At 39.5% G+C, this 17,612-nt stretch overlaps 1 protein-coding gene across 1 annotated transcript in view; it reads left to right on the forward strand.

Annotated features, from left to right (window-relative positions):
- The window catches only part of ACYP2 (acylphosphatase 2), a 257,176-nt gene extending 246,485 nt beyond the window's left edge, over positions 1-10,691 (forward strand). Inside the window, exon 4 of the mRNA XM_003262381.4 lies at positions 10,233-10,691. Within this exon, the coding sequence (XP_003262429.1) occupies positions 10,233-10,347 (115 nt within the window). The 3' untranslated portion in view covers positions 10,348-10,691. The remainder of the gene's footprint in view (positions 1-10,232) is intronic.
- The last annotated feature ends 6,921 nt before the right edge of the window (positions 10,692-17,612 follow it).

A 17,612-nucleotide genomic window follows, 5' to 3' on the forward strand; every position in this document is an offset into this window, starting at 1 on the left:
CCAGCTACTCTGGAGGCTGAGGTGGGCGGATTCCCTGAGCCCAGGAGGTTGAGGCCACAGTGAGTCATGATCACACCACTGCATTTCAGCCTGGGTGACAGAGTAAGACCCTGTCTCTTAAAAAAAAAAAAAAAAACGAGTAAAATATCCTGAGTTAATACAATAAATACGATAGATGTTTGCACATCTTTGAGATACTAAAATGTCAAAAAATAAAAAGAAAAATGTCTAGGGGTTTTTATACTATATGGTTGAGTGTATACAGCTGTGCACTGGACTTGACAGAAGCTGATGGCATGTCATATGACTAGGCTTGCAGGATGGACTTGGCCCTCCTGTGGTATTGTAAGAATTACCCTGAATTCTGGGTAAAGCCAGTTACCATGTATATTTATGTGATGAATAAACTCACAAGCACAAAAAAATGCAATAATATTGGGGGCTGGCACAGATAAAGGAACCAATTGCACAAGTAAACTTGGTTCACCTGCTTCTATTCGGGTCATTAGGTCCCTGAATCCATAGGCCTCCAATGTCCTTTAAGAGAAGGAATATGGTCATTGCTTGTGTTCTTCAGAAGGGACTGCCATGAGTAAAATATTTTCTGAGTTTCTGTAATAAGAGCAAATATTTCTCTAACTTGCAAAGAGTGTTTTAAAAAGTGAGGATTTTGTTTTTTGTGAGAAAAAACAAAGTTAAAAAGTAGCATTCAGGGTTCCTTTCTGTGTGTGGACGGTATAGGTGCCTGGAAATTGCCCTCCTCCCACGCATGGAAGCTGTAGACCTGAAGAAGGCAGGCAGATGACAAAGGCTCATTCATTCAATGTACGTGTATTTCTTCAGGGTCGGGGGGTATTTCTTTAAGTTTTATTTGTAATTGACCTATGATTGTACATATTTATGAATATGTATTTATTGAGTACCCACTATCACCAGGCATCATGCTAGGTGTTGGGAATCTAATAGTAAGACCTATCCTGCCACCTTCTTTTTTTGTGTGTGTGAGACAGAGTCTCACTCTGTCGCCCAGGCTGGAGTGCAGTGGTGCGATCTCGGCTCACTGCAACCTCCACCTCCCAGGTTCAAGCAATTCTTGTACCTCAGCCTCCCAAGTAGCTGGAATTACAGGCACCCACCCCCATGCCCAGCTAATTTTTGTATTTTTAGTAGAGACAGTGTTTCACCATATTGGCCAGTATGGTCTCGCATTCCTGGCCTCAAGTGATCTTCCCGCTTCTGCTTGCCAAAGTGCTAGAATTACAGCATGAGCCACAGCACCCAGACTGATCCTGCCACCTTCTTAGAATTTGCATTCTGTTGTGGAGGAGGCATATAATAAACGCATAGACAATTACATAAACATAGCAATTACAGAATGTGATCATTGTCATCATGCACGCAACAGAGTAGGGGTGGGGCCCTTTTCACATAGGGGCAGTCAAAGAGGAGGCCCTAGAACGGCAGAAAGCTAAGTGCGTTTTAGAAGGCCACAGCTGGCCTCTCTGCTGGCTTCCAAAGCAATAAATGCATGGTGCTTACTGTATTTGATGGCTAAATACGTGCCATCTGTACTCAAGAATTAGAATGCTGTGGAAACCCTGAGGGGACCAATAGTTGGTGACTGCCTTATAGGAACAAAAAATATAGCACAGTTAATTTATTACACAAACAGATTTTTCCTTAGTCATTTAACATTTATCAGCACTGTGTTTTATTTATTTCTTAATGCAAAGGTGGCCTGAGGGATAATTAAAATAATATACCCAAGATCATTGTCCTTTTCCATTCCATAAAAAAATTGTCTCCACCACTGTTTAAGATCCCCATCAAACATATAAAAAATGCATCCATAATGAAATCTCCTCTTATATTGTTACTTTTTAATTGTTAAAGGCAACATGATTTTTGTAAAGGATAGACTACAAAAATTAGTTTCATTTTCAAAACCTCTACATAAGCATGTAAAATATATTAGAGTGAAGAGGAACACATGGTTATCAAATAGCCTGACTTCTGTCAACAGAAGTTTCCAGTTTACATTATTATTCTTTCATTTTTACTAGATGAACCTTCTTTTTTGTTTTTATAAGCTTATCAGTGGATCACCCTTCTTTCTTTTTTTTTTCTTTTTTTTTTTTTTGAGACAGAATCTCACTCTTTTGCCCAGGCCGGAGTGCACTGGCACTATCTCGGCCCACTGCAAGCTCCGCCTCCCGGGTTTATGCCATTTTCCTGCCTCAGCCTCCCGAGTAGCTGGGACTACAGGCGCCCGCCACCACGCCCAGCTAATTTTTTGCATTTTTTTAGTAGAGACGGGGTTTCACTGTGTTAGCCAGGATGGTCTCAATCTCCTGACCTCCTGATCCACCCGCCTCGGCCTCCCAAAGTGCTGGCTCACGATTACAGGCGTGAGCCACCATGCCCGGCCGATCACCCTTCTTAAATAGAAATACCTGAAAGATATATGCACACAAAACTGATTCAGATTTACCGCAGAAATACTAGACTTCAATGGGACATTCAAGCAAATATAATTCATCCATCTACCCATCCATCCTTTCAATATTTATTGAGTAAGCTAAACTAATGGGTAAAATATGCTGGAACCAGAGCAGTGTATTGTGGTTGTGTTGGCTCCTTGGGTGGGTGAACACTGGTCCTGTTTTTTTTTTTTTCTTTCTTTGCACACTTACTGTCGAAATTTTCTGAAAGGTAAGTAGTCAAACTGACTGGATAGCCTAAAAAATTTGAAATTACCTGGCCGAGTGCAGTGGCTCACACCTGTAATCCTAACACTTTAGGAGGCCAAGGTGGGAGGATCACTTGAGCACAGGAGTTTAAGACCAGCCTGGGCAACATACTGAGACTCCATCTCCACACACACACAAATTTTTAATTAGCCAGGCATGGTAGCTCATTCCTGTAGTCCCAGATACTTGAGAGGCTGAGATGGGAGGATTGCTGAAGCTCAGGAGTTCGAGATTACAGTGCACTATTATTGTGCCACTGCATTCCAACCTGGGCAACAAAGTGAGACCCCCATCTCAACAACAAAAAATGAACAAACAAAAAAGTTATCCAGTCCAGCCAATGTGATAAAATGGACTAACAGAATGAATTTGGGGGAAATAATTCAGGAAAAATACATGGGGTGGTTTACCTAGCAACCCCAAGAAAAAGAAAAACTTATACTACTAAAGGAGTTCAGTTAGGCATCTGATTACAATATAAGAAATCACTAGTTTTCCTGTATCTTGTTTAAAAACATAATGATTAAAAAGCATCTTGTTCAAAATAGCAAGAAAAATATGAGTATAAATTTATCAAGAAATATACAGGACCTGAATTAAACAAACTATAAAATTTTAGTGAGAAACTTAAAGACTTGAGCAAAACTGGAGAAAATTTTCACTCTTGATGACAAGCTTAAATGTTAGAATTGCCACTTTTCTCCAAATTATTTTTAGATTTAAAAGGGGATGTGAAAGGATTGGATAAAATTATGCTAAACTCTAATAGAATGTATGACACAAACAAGGACATTTAAAACTAGAATAATAATGAGGTGGCAGTATAGGGACTAATGGACATTAAAATATATTCTAAAACTATAATAATTAGAATAGTTTGGTACTGGTTTTATATTCTAAAACCATAATAATTAGAATAGTTTGGTACTGGTTTAGGGATTAACTAAACATATCAATGGCGCCAAATAGAATGCCTATAGACTCAGGCATACGCACAAATTTAGTATAACAGTTACATTTGGAATCTGTAGAAAAGGATAAATTATTTAGTAAAAGATGCAGGGGGAAATGTCTATTCAAAATTAAGACATCTTTTTCATATAAGGCAATCGCATAATTCCAGATGTATGAAAGATTTAAATATAAAGGATAAAGCCATACTTTTATATAAAGATGGCATATTTTGAACACATGCATTTGCCTCTGCTCCCTCCTCAACCCTACTTAAGTATCAGCAAAAATGATTTTTAAAAACCGTTAAAAACACCCACAAGGACAAATAATGGGAGATAAAGCTACAGCAATAAAACTTTGGAAACTAGAAAGCAGATGAGCAGGTGGTAATGCAAATTTGATTATAAGCATTGCAGGCTTCCAAAGCAGAGAAATGGTCCAGTTAACACAGTGGAAATCCCTCAAGGCTCAGGCTACTGGAAGTGGGCATGAAGTTGGGGCTAAAAATAAGAACACTGATTCCAAAACTGCTTACTAAGCAGTTGTGCCCCATGTCACACAGGAGAGCAACTGCCCTGCCTGCTCAGGCAGAAGCCAGAGTTTATTTGTTTTGAGACAGTCTTACTCACTCTGTCACCTAGGCTGGAGTGCAGTGGCATGATCTCGGCTCATTGCAACCTCTGCCTCCCAGGTTCAAGCGATTCTCTTGCCTCAGCCTCCTGAGTAGCTGGAATTAAAGGTGCACACCACCATGCCCAGCTAATTTTTGTATTTTTTTAGCAGAGATGCGGTTTCACCATGTTGGCCAGGCTGGTCTTGAACTCCTGACCTCAACTGATCCACCCACCTCAGCCTCCCAAAGTGCTGGGATTACAGGTGTGAGCCACTGCACCCAGCCAGAGTTGCACTTTTATAGACACAGTTGAAAAAATGGTGTAGTGCTGAAGACAGGGATTCAGCGAAAGTTAATCCCTGGAATGTTGAGGCCTTAACCTTCTTCCCAGATTTTCAGAGCACACATAACCAGACTCATAGCTTCTAGGCAGGAAATAGGGTGTATCTTCCCTGGAGAATATGACCAGTCCAAGGGAAAAGATATCAAGATACCAACATCAGAGGCTCCCGGATGCAATGGTCACCCTAGAAAACCTAAGACTGGCTGGGCACGGTGGCTCACGCCTGTAATCCCAGCATTTTGGGAGGCCAAGGTGGGTGGATCACGAGGTCAGGAGTTTGAGACCAGCCTGACCAACACAGTGAAACCCCATCTCTACTAAAAATACAAAAATTAGCTGGGTGTGGTGGCGCATGCCTGTAATCCCAGCTACTCAGGAGGCTGAGGCAGGAGAATTGCTTGAACTTGGGAGGCGGAGATTGCAGTGAGCCAAGATTGCGCCATGGTACTCCAGCCTGGGCGACAGAGCGAGACTCTGTCTCAAAAAAAAAAAAAAGAAAAAAAGAAAGGGAAAAAAGAAAACCTAAGCCACAGCTCAGCAGTAGGGCAAAAGAGAAATCCATTGCAGATTGGTGGATGGGGAGGCTCACACTCCTTCACCACTCTGGGAAACATCTGATTGAATTGTTTAATCTGCCCTCTGAAATGGATTGTTCCTGCTGAAAAAAACTCTGACCCAGGCCTTGATCCCAGGCCCCACTGGTCTGGACCCTGCTTGCAGGACAGGCACCTGAAGAGCACACTGCATTGCAGGCAGGTGTGTTTGCAGGTCCCTGGCCATCTAGACTAACTTTAAGGGTCCTCAATGCTCTTTCACAATTCCTTTAACATTTGTCAACTCCTTTAGCGATTATTACACCTTTTCACTTTATTCAATCCCTCAACTCTTCCTCCACCCCACTTATTCTCAGTAAATTACCTTACATCCCTCACACTGAGAAAATGAAAGCTATCTCATGTGAATGCCTCTTCCTATCCAGATTGCTCTCCAATTTTTAAAATCCACTGTCTTCTCTTCCATACAGAAAAAATATGTCTTCTTTTCTATACCTAATGAGTCTACTCATCTCTTGATCCTGTTTCTTCTGACAGCTCTGGGCCTTGTTCCATCAATTACCACTCCTTTGCTTGAATCTTCAATTCATTCCCTTTGCCTACTTATGAGAGTGTGTATAGTGGACACTGATCTACCACTCAGATTCCCTTTCAGGATTGAAGGATTCAGTCCCCCAGATGCCAGGAGTGCTGCTGGAAGATGGCCCTTAGCCATCAGCCTTCTTCAGGAATTGCCTCAGCAGAAGAAAGTCACCTCACTGAAGTTCATGTGTTCTTCCCTGGGCAGCTCTCCTCTAACAACCGGGTTTATGTGGGGAATATCAAGACCAGCCCTCTCACCTTAACTTGAGACAACTGTGAAGGGTCTTCCCAGTTTCAGAGCTCCTTAATTCTTGGCTAAGGTCTTCATTGAGACTGCATCATTGCCCAGCTTCTCCCTCAGTCCAATCTTGTCTCCTTTCCTCGCTTTCCACAAGTTGTTAAACCTGAAAGCACCCCCTAATTAACTTCCTGAATGCTAATCATCTCAGAGCCTGTATCCCAGGGTACCCTCCTTATGATAGTATGCTTGTAAGACAAGAACATTTAATAATTTGTTAGGTAGTACCAAGTTGCCCTTTCAAAAAGCTGTACAAATTTGCACTCCCATTGCCAATGTAGAAAAGTGCCTCTTTTCCTACACCCTAACTGCCACTACTGGATATTATCAAGCTTTTAAATCTTGCCGTTCCATAAGTGACAGATGGTGGCTTATTCTTGCTTTATTTGTATTTTTAAAAATTATGCATATGAGTGAGAATGTTTTTACTTATTACTTACTGGCTATTTATATTTCTTTCCCTTTCATTTGCTTGTGTTATTTGCCCATTTTTCTATTGCATGGCCATCCATATTGGTAATATACCATATGCCATACATATATTAATTTTCAAGTACCGTTTGTATAGTAAGAAAGTTGCAAATAAGTTGTTTCAGTTTGCTGTTTGTTTGGCTTTAAGACTTTCTTCTGGCCATTCAAATGTTTTGCATTTTTAAAATTTGCTAACATTACCAACATTTTTCCTGTGCTTCTTGGTTTTCTGTCATGCTTAAATTGGCATTTCTCATTCTAAGATTTGGGGGAAAAAGAAACACTAATGTCTTCTTTAAAACTTAACTCAAATGTCATTGCTGTCACAAAGATGCCTCTGAGTACCTTGACCAGAGTTAATCCCCCAATTCCCTTCTCCCTTTATATGATATAAATCACATTGCCTATCATATTCTGCCTTAACATTATGGCCATTTTTATTATTTTCCAAACTCTTCTATTGGAATGTAAGTTACTGAGGGAAGGAATTCCATTTTCAACCTCTATGTATGCCCTCCAGTATCTAGAATGACTTGCGTAAAGTCCTACTTAAGTATTTATTGAATTTTAATAACTAGTGCTGTTTGATTATGTGGCTCTGACACTAAGGGTGAGTGATTTTATATGTATGTGTACATACACATATGGGTTTGTATATGTATACATATACACGTATATACGTATATTTCACACACATTCTCATTAGACATAAATTTTGTGAAATTTTGTGACTTCTTTTGCTTGGAGAACTCTTAGTTCTGCCATCTTTAGACCTCAGCCACACTTACCAAAGGCTGACTGCAAAAACAGTACTTGAGAGTGAGGTCTCAGGGCCTGCCAAGTGACAGATGACCAGAACATTCCTAGCTGAGGAGGCGGATCAGGCAGGGTGGTTCCTAGCAACAGGGGAAGCATATATGGAGCCATGACACAAAGTGGCCATCCTCCCCACAGGGTAAACAGAGCTCAGTCTCCCAACACCATGACCATCTGCCCCATCAGTGGCATAGATTCCTCCCAGGCCAACTTTTGGCTGAGGAAGAAGTCCCTGATGATGTTGAGGACAAGATACAGGCAGGTATCTCAACTAGGTCAATACATTGAGTTATCAGCTCAGGTTGATTAGTCATTGCCCGTTTCCTATGCCCAGTAGCCCTAGTCTTGGATTCCATGGTTTCAGTTTCTCCCTTCTCATTCTCTTGAGCCCATTCAAATATGGCTTTCATGCCACCACAACTGCTCCTGCTCCTGCCAAGGTCACAGGTGACGTCCACGTTGCTAAACACAATGGCCAGTTCTCATTTCTCACCTCACTGGCCCTGCCAGCAGCATTGGCCTGGTGGATCCCTCTCTGCCTCCTGAGGGCTTGATTGGGCTCCCTGGGCACCAGTTTTTCTCATACCTCACTGGATACTTTCTTCTCTTCCTTTGCCGGTTCTTCCTCTGCTTCCTGAGCACTTCACATTGGAGAACCCCCAAAGTACAGTCATTGGACCTATCTTTTCTATCTAGATTCATTTTCTTGATGATCCCAACCAATCTTATAGCTTTCAATACTGTCTATCTGCTGACAAATTCCAAATTTTATTTCCTCTAACCAGACTCGTAGGTCCAACTGCCTACTCAACATCTCGCTTTGGATGTCTAACAGACATCTCAAATGTAACATTCCAAAACTGAGCCTCTGATCTTCCCCTTCCCCCAAAATCTGCTCCTCTCACAGTCTCTCCATTTCAGTAAATGACAACCCTATCCAACTAGTTACTCACACCAAAAACTCTGGTGTCATCCTTCACTCCTCTCCTTTTCTCACACCCACATTCAATCTGTCAGCAAATCTACTTTTACTATACCTTCAAAATATACTCAGAATCTGAATCCTCCTCACAACCACTCTGCTAACCACCCTGTGCAAGTTACTATCTCTTAAGTGTCTCTGTTTTCTCATCAATAACTGGGGGCAATAATAGCCTATGACTTATGTGTGGAATAAAAGATAAGACATGTAAAGAACTTAGCACAGTGCCAAACAAATTGTTAGTGCTTGGCCAGGCACGGTGGCTCACACCTGTCATCCAGCACTTTGGGAGGCTGAGGAGGGAGGATTGCTTGAGGCAAGGAGATCAGCCTAGGCAACATAGTGAGATCTTGTCTCTACTAAAATTCAAAGAAATTAGCCAGGTGTGGTGGTGCATACCTATATAGTCCCAGCTACCTGGGATACTGAGGCTGGAGGATTACTTGAGCCCTGAAGGTCAAGGCTGCAGTGAGCCATGATCATGCCACTGCACTCCAGCCTGGGTGACAGAGTGAGACCCTGTCCGCACCCTCCCCCCACCAAAAAAAAAGTTGTTAGTGCTTAATAAATTTTAGCTTTCATTATTATTTGTGGCCTCAGTTTTCTAGAAGTTTTCTAGAAGGTTTCAAGAAGATGTGACTAGTAAAGTTGAAGCTATCAGCTCCTTTTCATAAGAACTGAGTTTTTTCTTCAACGCATGAGGTTTTCATTTTAAAGGTTTCAACTAAATGAGCTAAAGAAAAAGAAGTCGAAATTAACCTCACCCAGTAAAACTGTCACAAATAAGATCCAAATAAAGGGTTAAAAAGCACAATAGCAATTTGAATCATTGGAATTCTTCTCTATAAGAGTAATTTTCAGCTAACTAGAAAATATTTTAAATCTAAATTTATATAAGATTGTCACATATCATACCACATAGCTGTATACAGCCCTAGCTTCACCACCTGAAATAATTTGGGGATATGAGGAAACTCATAGGATGTTTCTACAACAGCAGCTCAGATAACAGCCATCATTTGTGTAAAACAGCCTTGTTTTATAAACCCAAAGTCCCAGCTAATTAGTAATAGAAAGATTCTGGAAAATCCTCAGTGTTATCTGAGATGTCAGCAATATACAATAGGCCTGAACTATATAGGAAACACCTGGGTAAGTGCCCTAATGCATAAATTAGATACGTGGATATCACTAATAAGATAAACCATTGCACTGAATAAGAAGAAAAATATTTCAGAGCATTCAACTTGTCCTTTAATGCAATCACTTTGTTAATATATGTGGTAAGAAACAGTATTTGAATAGATAAAAGTAGATGAGCATTTTTTCTTAATATTTGTCAAAAATTATGTTTCTTCTTTATTCTTTTAGTATGGATCTCTCTCACTATATTTATGTCTGTGTGTGTGTGTGTGTGTGTGTGTAGAGAGAGAGATATAGGTATCTCTCTATATACACATAAATACATGAAACATCTACCACATGCTGAGTAATGAGGAAACAATAGTGAATTGTTTTTATTACTAAGCTCCTTATAAAAATATTTTTATGGTTTTGAGTATAAGAGCTAGGTAACAGTGGCCTTCGAGTGTTTTAAGTTGGAGGGTGGGGGGGATAACCCTAATATAAAATCATCAGGAATTGACTGCACTTAATTTATTAGATTTTCTTTGTCCGTATTTAATTACACATTATACTCTGTGGTATTCTTAGAGTGATATATACAATGTAAACAAATTTAAATATCAAATATATGCAAAAAATTACTTAGTAAAAGTAAACTCCCATTAATACCTACTGTAGGATCATTTTAGTTGATCCGTGTATATTTTGTATGCTAATTTTATTTATTTATCTGTTTTTTTATAGGAAGTCCTGGCTGAGCAAGGTTGGAAGCCCTAGTTCTCGCATTGACCGCACCAACTTTTCTAATGAAAAAACCATCTCTAAGCTTGAATACTCTAATTTTAGTATTAGATACTAATAGAAGAGAAAAATTGTAACACTTACACTGAACAATAGATACTGTAGGTTCTTAAGACTATGTATACTAGAATAATCGTAGCAGAGTAGGGTGAAAAGGAACTTTCTGTTCTGAAAGCTAAGCGACTGTATGTGTTACTAAAAATGTCTGACACTGAAATAATTTTACTCAACTATGTTTTCAACAAGCAAAAATATAGTATTCTAAGATTAAAATGTCATAAAATATTTAGTATGAACATTTAATTTAAACTTGTCTCATGGAATCTTCAATTTCAATGAACATTACAGCATATATATGTTATTTGGAGAAACATAAAGTTAACCATTTAAAAATTATTTTCACATACTGTTGTCTGTGTTGAATTACAAAATCCTCTGAATAATTTGTTACTACAGTTATTTGTTATTAAACTCTTTAAAAAGAACCAGTGATTAGAAGTAAATATATGTGATGATCAATATAACCATAAAATATTATCAACAAAGAGTTTTTAAAATTCTGGTTAATGTGAACATTATTTGGTTGGAGCTACTTAATGCCTTCTATATTGTTGTGTGCAGTGAACATTCAGGCTGAATGATGGTGGCTAACAAGAACTCGCAATTTCAGTATAGTAAGCAGCAAGATTTTCAACCACCACCCACAGTAGATGTCCTATTAACCAGAAAAGAAACTGAGAATCTAAATGAATCATAACAATACTGTCCCCTAAACTTGGCCTGTCACGTGGGAAGCTTCACATGTAACTGATAAAGCAACGGAGAATTTAAAGGGGAAGGTTTTTTCTATAGCATAAAATTATAATATTAAAAAAGGAAGACCTTTAATGCAAAACACTGGGGAATTTCAAGTGTTGTAGGCATACACTTGCTCATATTCCATGATTTTCAAACTTTTTATAGCAATGGAATCCTTCCTTAAACCAAAATTTTATATAGAATTGAATACATAAGTTTTTTTAAAAAAGCAAAAACAAAGCACAGCTGGTGAAAATAAAGTGGGGATGGGCGTCCCCAGAGCCTTGCACACTTGATGTCCCTTTCTCTGCTTGGACAGTTTCAAATACCTTGCTAGTACACTTTGAAAGCTACTATTCTATCTAAGGAACAAATCTCTATTGCTATCCTCTGTGGCCTGGAGAACGAATGCAGGCCTCTTTCTCTTCTACCTACTGCAAGATAAGAAATGAGGAGAGATGAAGGGAGCGGGGGTGAGTTTGTTCATTGGAAAGGTTAACTCCTTGATAATATTGATATCAAATGTATATAAAACAACACGACATTAGGGAATGACTTTCCAAATAAACAAGGGACTAAAGAACTTTCCTATTATTCTAATACCATCATCATGTTAAGTATTACATGTTTCAAATGTCACGCAGGAGAATCTATTGAGATATTCATTTGGATTTTGCTCTCCTTCTGGTCCCCACTCCTGATTCAAGAAAGGTTGGCAAGTCTTTGTGTTCCCTTATTTCAGGGGAAGCTTTGGATGCCAGAGCCCCCTGAAGACAACCTTTCTCCCAAAATTTCATTTTAAAAAGGGCATTATCCTGTGAGTTGAGGAGAAAGACAAATGCTGGGCTTTTAGGGGGTAAAAGAGAAGCAGAAGTTGTGAGAGCCAAAGTAGACAAGGAGATTATCCAAGACTTTGGAAAGGAACCAAAGGCTGTGGATTACCCAAGTCATGGAGACCTGCACCTTTCTCCCCAGTGGCACCTCTACCTATAGCTAAACCTGAAAGGGAAGCAGCTGTAGTTCCCAGAGAAGCTAGATCCCAGGCTCAGGGGCTTCCAGCATTAGCAGGATTCCTGTCCCCAAAAATGCTTCAAAGCATCCTACAAACACCAGGCTGGTTACAAGGGACCACGGTGGTTTGAACAGTGATCATAGCAACTGGTATGCGCTGGACACCGAGAGATATTTCCTTAATGTTTCCTCTGCATATAACCCTTTGTATGCTCCTTCTGAGAGAGGGAACAAAGCACCAGGGATGACTAAGATATTCACCTCCAGACAGGATGAGGCTTGAAGCAGGCTCACTTTGATTTGGAGAAAATAAAATAGACATTTTTTTCACCCACAAGTTTGAAAACAAAACCTCTATCTCTCCACACATAGAAAGACTAAGTGATTGAAATAATGTAAGATCTCAGAAGTGACAACAATATGTTACTTCTTATTATCCTGATATCCTTTGGTAGTTCCCTTCCCAGCTCTCCTCATAAGAAAATCACACTTCACTAGAACAATCTTCTAACTGCACAAGTGAATCACACTAGTCAAGATTACTTAATGATTAGTACATAACTAAATTCTATTACTGGATGAAAAATGTAGATAATGATTAAAAAATAGGCATTCAGGAGTGGGTAGAAAGCAAGAGAAATCAAGATAAAGCAATATAAAAACATGTTATGGGAACCAGGTAACACATCTCAATGGTAAACTTGTCAAATTTCATATTGAATTTACACAGTGAATTTTTAATTTACATATATTTTAGATAACAAATTTTGATACGTTTATTTGTATCAGAATTAGACATTTTAGAAACCAAGAAAAAATTAAGCAAAAACTGGATACCTACATTTCAGTGACTATCAACGAGCGATCTCAACACTCCATGTGCCTATGCTGTTCCCCTCAAGATGCGACGTATCAGAATTAGGGGAGAAGTGTGATTTCTAAAAATCATATTTTTCACACTTATACAAAAATATCTATTTTTTTTGTTTTTGAGACAGGGTCTTGCTCTGTTGCCCAGGCTGGAGTGTGGTGGCACGATATTAGTTCACTGCAGCCTTGACTTCCTGGACTCAAGTGATCCTCCCACCTCTGCCTCCCAAGGATCTAGGACTATAGGTGCATGCCACCACACGGGCTAATTTTATTTTTTGTAGACACGAGGTCTCACTATGTTGCCCAGGCTGGTCTCAACTCCAAGACTCAAGCGATCCCCCTGCCTCAGCCTTCCAAAGTGAGCCACTACTGTGCCCGGCCTTTTTTTTTTTTTTTTGAGACAGTCTCACTCTGTTGCCAAGCTAGAGTGCAGTGGTGCAATCTCGGCTCACTGCAACCTCCAACTCCCGGGTTCAAGCATTTCTCCTGCCTCAGTCTCCCAAGTAGCTGGGACTATGCGCACCATCACGCCCAGCTAATTTTTGTATTTTTAGTAGAGACAAGGTTTCGCCATGTTGGCCAGGATGGTCTCGATCTCTTGACCTCGTGATCCACCCACCTTGGCCTCCCAAAGTGATGGGATTACAGGCGTGAGCCACTGCGCCTGGCCAACATGCTGATTTTTTAAACTCAAGAAGTTCAACAGAATCTTCTTGGCTGGAGAGAATGTGGAAAAAAAAAAAAAAAAAAGACTCTTTACTGGTAGGGCACATAGGAACAAGAGGGGTGTAGGAGGAACGACAGGGGTGTAGGAGAGAAGTGAGATTTTTATCTGAGGAAGGGTGTGGGCCTCTCAGGTTGAGGAGAAGCAACGCAAGTTTCATCTGGGAGTGGGAATCTTTAAGTTCAGGGAGTACCCTCATGCCTGAAGAATGCAGCATAGCACCTCACGGTACAAAGGCAGAAAACACTGAAGAAGGCACGAACAGGCAGTGGGTGGAGACAGGCATCAGTATCAGTTAGTTTGACTTTGCTGCAAGCTGGTCACCATTTTTTATGACTACGTATTTTTAACTTTGCCTACTGATGGAATTTTTCAAAAGCATTTATCAGTAAACTCATAATTAGGGACAACAGAAAAACAGAATTCACTTCGAAAAATTAGCTTGTATTTGAAAGTATACAGGCCACAAATGTATTTTATACAGTAACTCTCCTTGGTTTCTGTTGATAAAAAATGTTCTCTATTTGGTTAAAAGGAAACATTTTAATGTCTGGAACTAATTTCAGGAGCTGAAAACAGGCAGCATGGTATAGTAGAGAATGCTCTGCTCTAGGAAGGAGAAGACCTGCATTCTGACCCGGGCCATCCACCGATTACCTGTGTGTCTCAGTTTCCTCAACTGCCAGGTCAAGAAGTTAGACTAAATTAGGATTTTGTACAGGATTCCATTGAGCCACAGGACTTCCAGGAGGTGGTACCAAGAGGGCTACAGAAAGGCAGTCAGAAAGATGGGCAATTTGACCTTGGCTCAGGGCCCTGATCCCTGCTCAATCAGAGCAGCTCCATCCCCATCTCTTCCATACATTAGGACTGTCCATAAGACATCTTTTGAGAAGAATTCTGCCTCAAAGAAATAAAAAAAACCAACCACAAAGACACTGAATTTAGTATCTAGGGTCTTTTCTAAATGTCTGTAAATGCTAAACTCAAATGCAGTTCCTATTCTCTTGATTACTTCTGTCAAGCCCATGTGGTATGTATACTTAACCTTAAGCTATTTCTGCTGAAAACATGCATAATTCATGAAAAGTACTATTGGAAAAAAATTCTTCTTCATAATGGCTTCCATAAAGGTCCACGGTGGCTAAGGTAGTTAAAATCTTTTTTTTTTTTTTTTTGAGACAGAGTCTCACTCTGTCACCCAGGCTGTAGTACACTGACATAGTAAGGGCTCACTGCAGCCTCAACCTCCTGGGCTCAAATAGCCCTCCTGCCTAAGCTTCCTGAGTAGGTGGGACTGCAGGTGCCACCAGTAATCCAGCCTACTTTTTAAAAGTTTTTTTGCAGAGACAGTGTCTTGCTATGTTGCCCAGGCTGGTCTCAAACGCCTGGCCTCAAGCAATTCTCCTGTCTTGGCTTCGCAAAGTGCTGGGATTATAGGTGTGAGCAGCCATGCCCTGTCAGCTAAAAAATTTCCGAAATTAATTTTCTGTTGTCTTTCATTCCTATTCTTATCTTACTGTGATTTAAAAAAGTGCAAGAGGAAATACACATATATAATTTGTGGGTTAATTAAAAAGTGTTTTATAAGCATGTCTTAGAGATCTTAACCTAACATTTAGAATCACACGTAAGAACTACTTTTCCTTTTCTTAACTGGTTCAAATGGTTTTGAATAAAACTGACATCTGAAAAAATTTTAAATTTTAGAATTAAAAATTCTAGTCACTGTGTGATCTCTTTAGCTGGTTTTTCTATAGAAATAGGGTGTTTTTTATTTGCCTTTTAGAGAGGCTGACTTATGCTTTATTCTCTGCTGGAAATATCAGTATACATTTTTGGTTGGATGTTCAAGGTACTTCTTTCATCCTCAAACTACATTTTTCTTTTATTAGTTTTATTTTCCATGTTGGCAAAATGGACTTTGCAAGTAGCAGTGCATACAAGCCTGTAGTACAGCTTTTTCTCTCTCACGCCCATTTTTTACAAAAATTAGAAGACATATAGAGAAAACGGGAAGATGCAGGAGATTTATTGTATTAAAAATTTAGTTTTATTTCAAAACAATTATAAAGAGCAAGAATCATAGTCATTTCATCATTTGTAAACATCAAGGCAGAATTTCTACCAAATTCAGTGCAGATTAATCTGCATTAAAAATATGCCTGCAACGGTTAACCAGGACATTGACAAAGTGAGCAGATACTGTGTAATATTACATCAACCAGAAAAAAAAATGGAGCAGAAATCATTCTACTCCTCAGGGATGATTTTCTGAGGCCGCAAAAGAAGAATCAACCATTCTCTCACTTCCCACATCCCGACTACCCCTCCTTCTCCACTGAGTGGGCTAACATGACTCGTAAGTCACAGCACATAGGAATGAGAAGGTCACAGGTAGTGGCATAGTGGGTAGTCCCTTTTCTCAAAGCATGGAACTGGAGGCAAAGAAAAGAGCCTCAGTGGCAGAGCATGCTAGAAATTGCACTGAGAGATGCTAACAGCAATAACAGAACTATAAACAAAAGCAAGGGGGTGATTATCACAAAACAAGGATAATGGTTATTCTGGGTTAGGGGAAAGGGGTTGTGTTCCAGGACAGGTACATGAAGGCTTCATCAACTAGCTGGTGGTCTTACGTTTCTCCACTTGAATGGTAGCTCCATAGGTGTTCACTTTATAATTATTTAAACTCTACAAAATATTTTATACATCATTTCGTATGTGTATTTCATAGTTTTTTTTAAAAAAATGTTAAGGCTCCTAGAAATCTCATAGCAAAAAAACCCCTAAACACTGGATTACAGTAGATATACCATTCTAAGGTTTTAGACCTGAGGAATGCTCTCTATTGGCAAATGTCAGTATATTACCAGTCTCCTCATTAAAAGATGAAGAAAGAAGAAACAAAAACAAGCCTTGCAATTCACAAAAAGCACTATACAGCCCAAGGTAAAGGATGTATTATGTTTTAAAATCAGAGGAAGTACATACCTCTAAAAATTACTACACAAAAAATATTTCAGGAAACATCTGCTGATGTCCATTGTATATCCTGAAATGCATGCAGTAAAAGTTGATCTCTGTGAAACAAGAGAAGGGAGCCTTTAGGAAGAAAACGTGCAGGTTAAAATAAAATATAAAGATGAAGGAATATTAGCTGAGATGTAAAGATCATAGTCTGCAGAACAGGCAACACACACATACACACACACTTAAAGAAAAACTGTAGGAAATACTAAAGAGAATAGAATTACAACCCTTTCTGGAATTAGCAACTGATAAATTGAATTAGTGTATATAGAGCTGTGGCTGCCAAACCCAGTTGGTTTCAGAATTACCTGGGGAGCATTTTAAATATACTTCTTACCAAACCCCACCCTAGACCTAATGAATAAGGATCCTCCATGATTTTTGTCTCTAAATCTAAATTTTTTTTTTTTTAAAGCCCCAAATGACTTTGACAATCAGGCAGGCTTAGAAAACAATGGTGTTGAGAATAAATTTTAAAAGTTCATCAGGAGAGTAGATGGAGGAACAAGAAATAAAAGTGTGAGAGGAAATAATTTGGAAGACAGAGTACATATCTAAAGCACCAATAAATCAATGATAGAAGTTCCTGGGGAAAAAGTCAGGATAATTGAAACAGAAGGAAAAACCAGCTATGATAGAAGAGAAATTTCCTTGAGTTAAAGTATATGGCAACAAGGCTGGGCACGGTGGCTCATGCCTGAATCCCAACACTTTGGGACGCTGAGACGCATGGCTCACCTGAGGTCAGGAGTTCAAAACCAGCCTGGCCAATGTGCTGAAACCCCGTCTCTACTAAAAACATAAAAATTAGCTGGGCATGGTGGTGGGTGCCTTTAGTCCCAGCTACCCAGGAGGCCAAGTCAGGAGAATGGCTTGAACCTGGG

The sequence above is a fragment of the Nomascus leucogenys genome, chromosome 14, assembly GCF_006542625.1.
Source record: "Nomascus leucogenys isolate Asia chromosome 14, Asia_NLE_v1, whole genome shotgun sequence".
In the NCBI taxonomy this organism is placed as follows: domain Eukaryota; kingdom Metazoa; phylum Chordata; class Mammalia; order Primates; family Hylobatidae; genus Nomascus; species Nomascus leucogenys.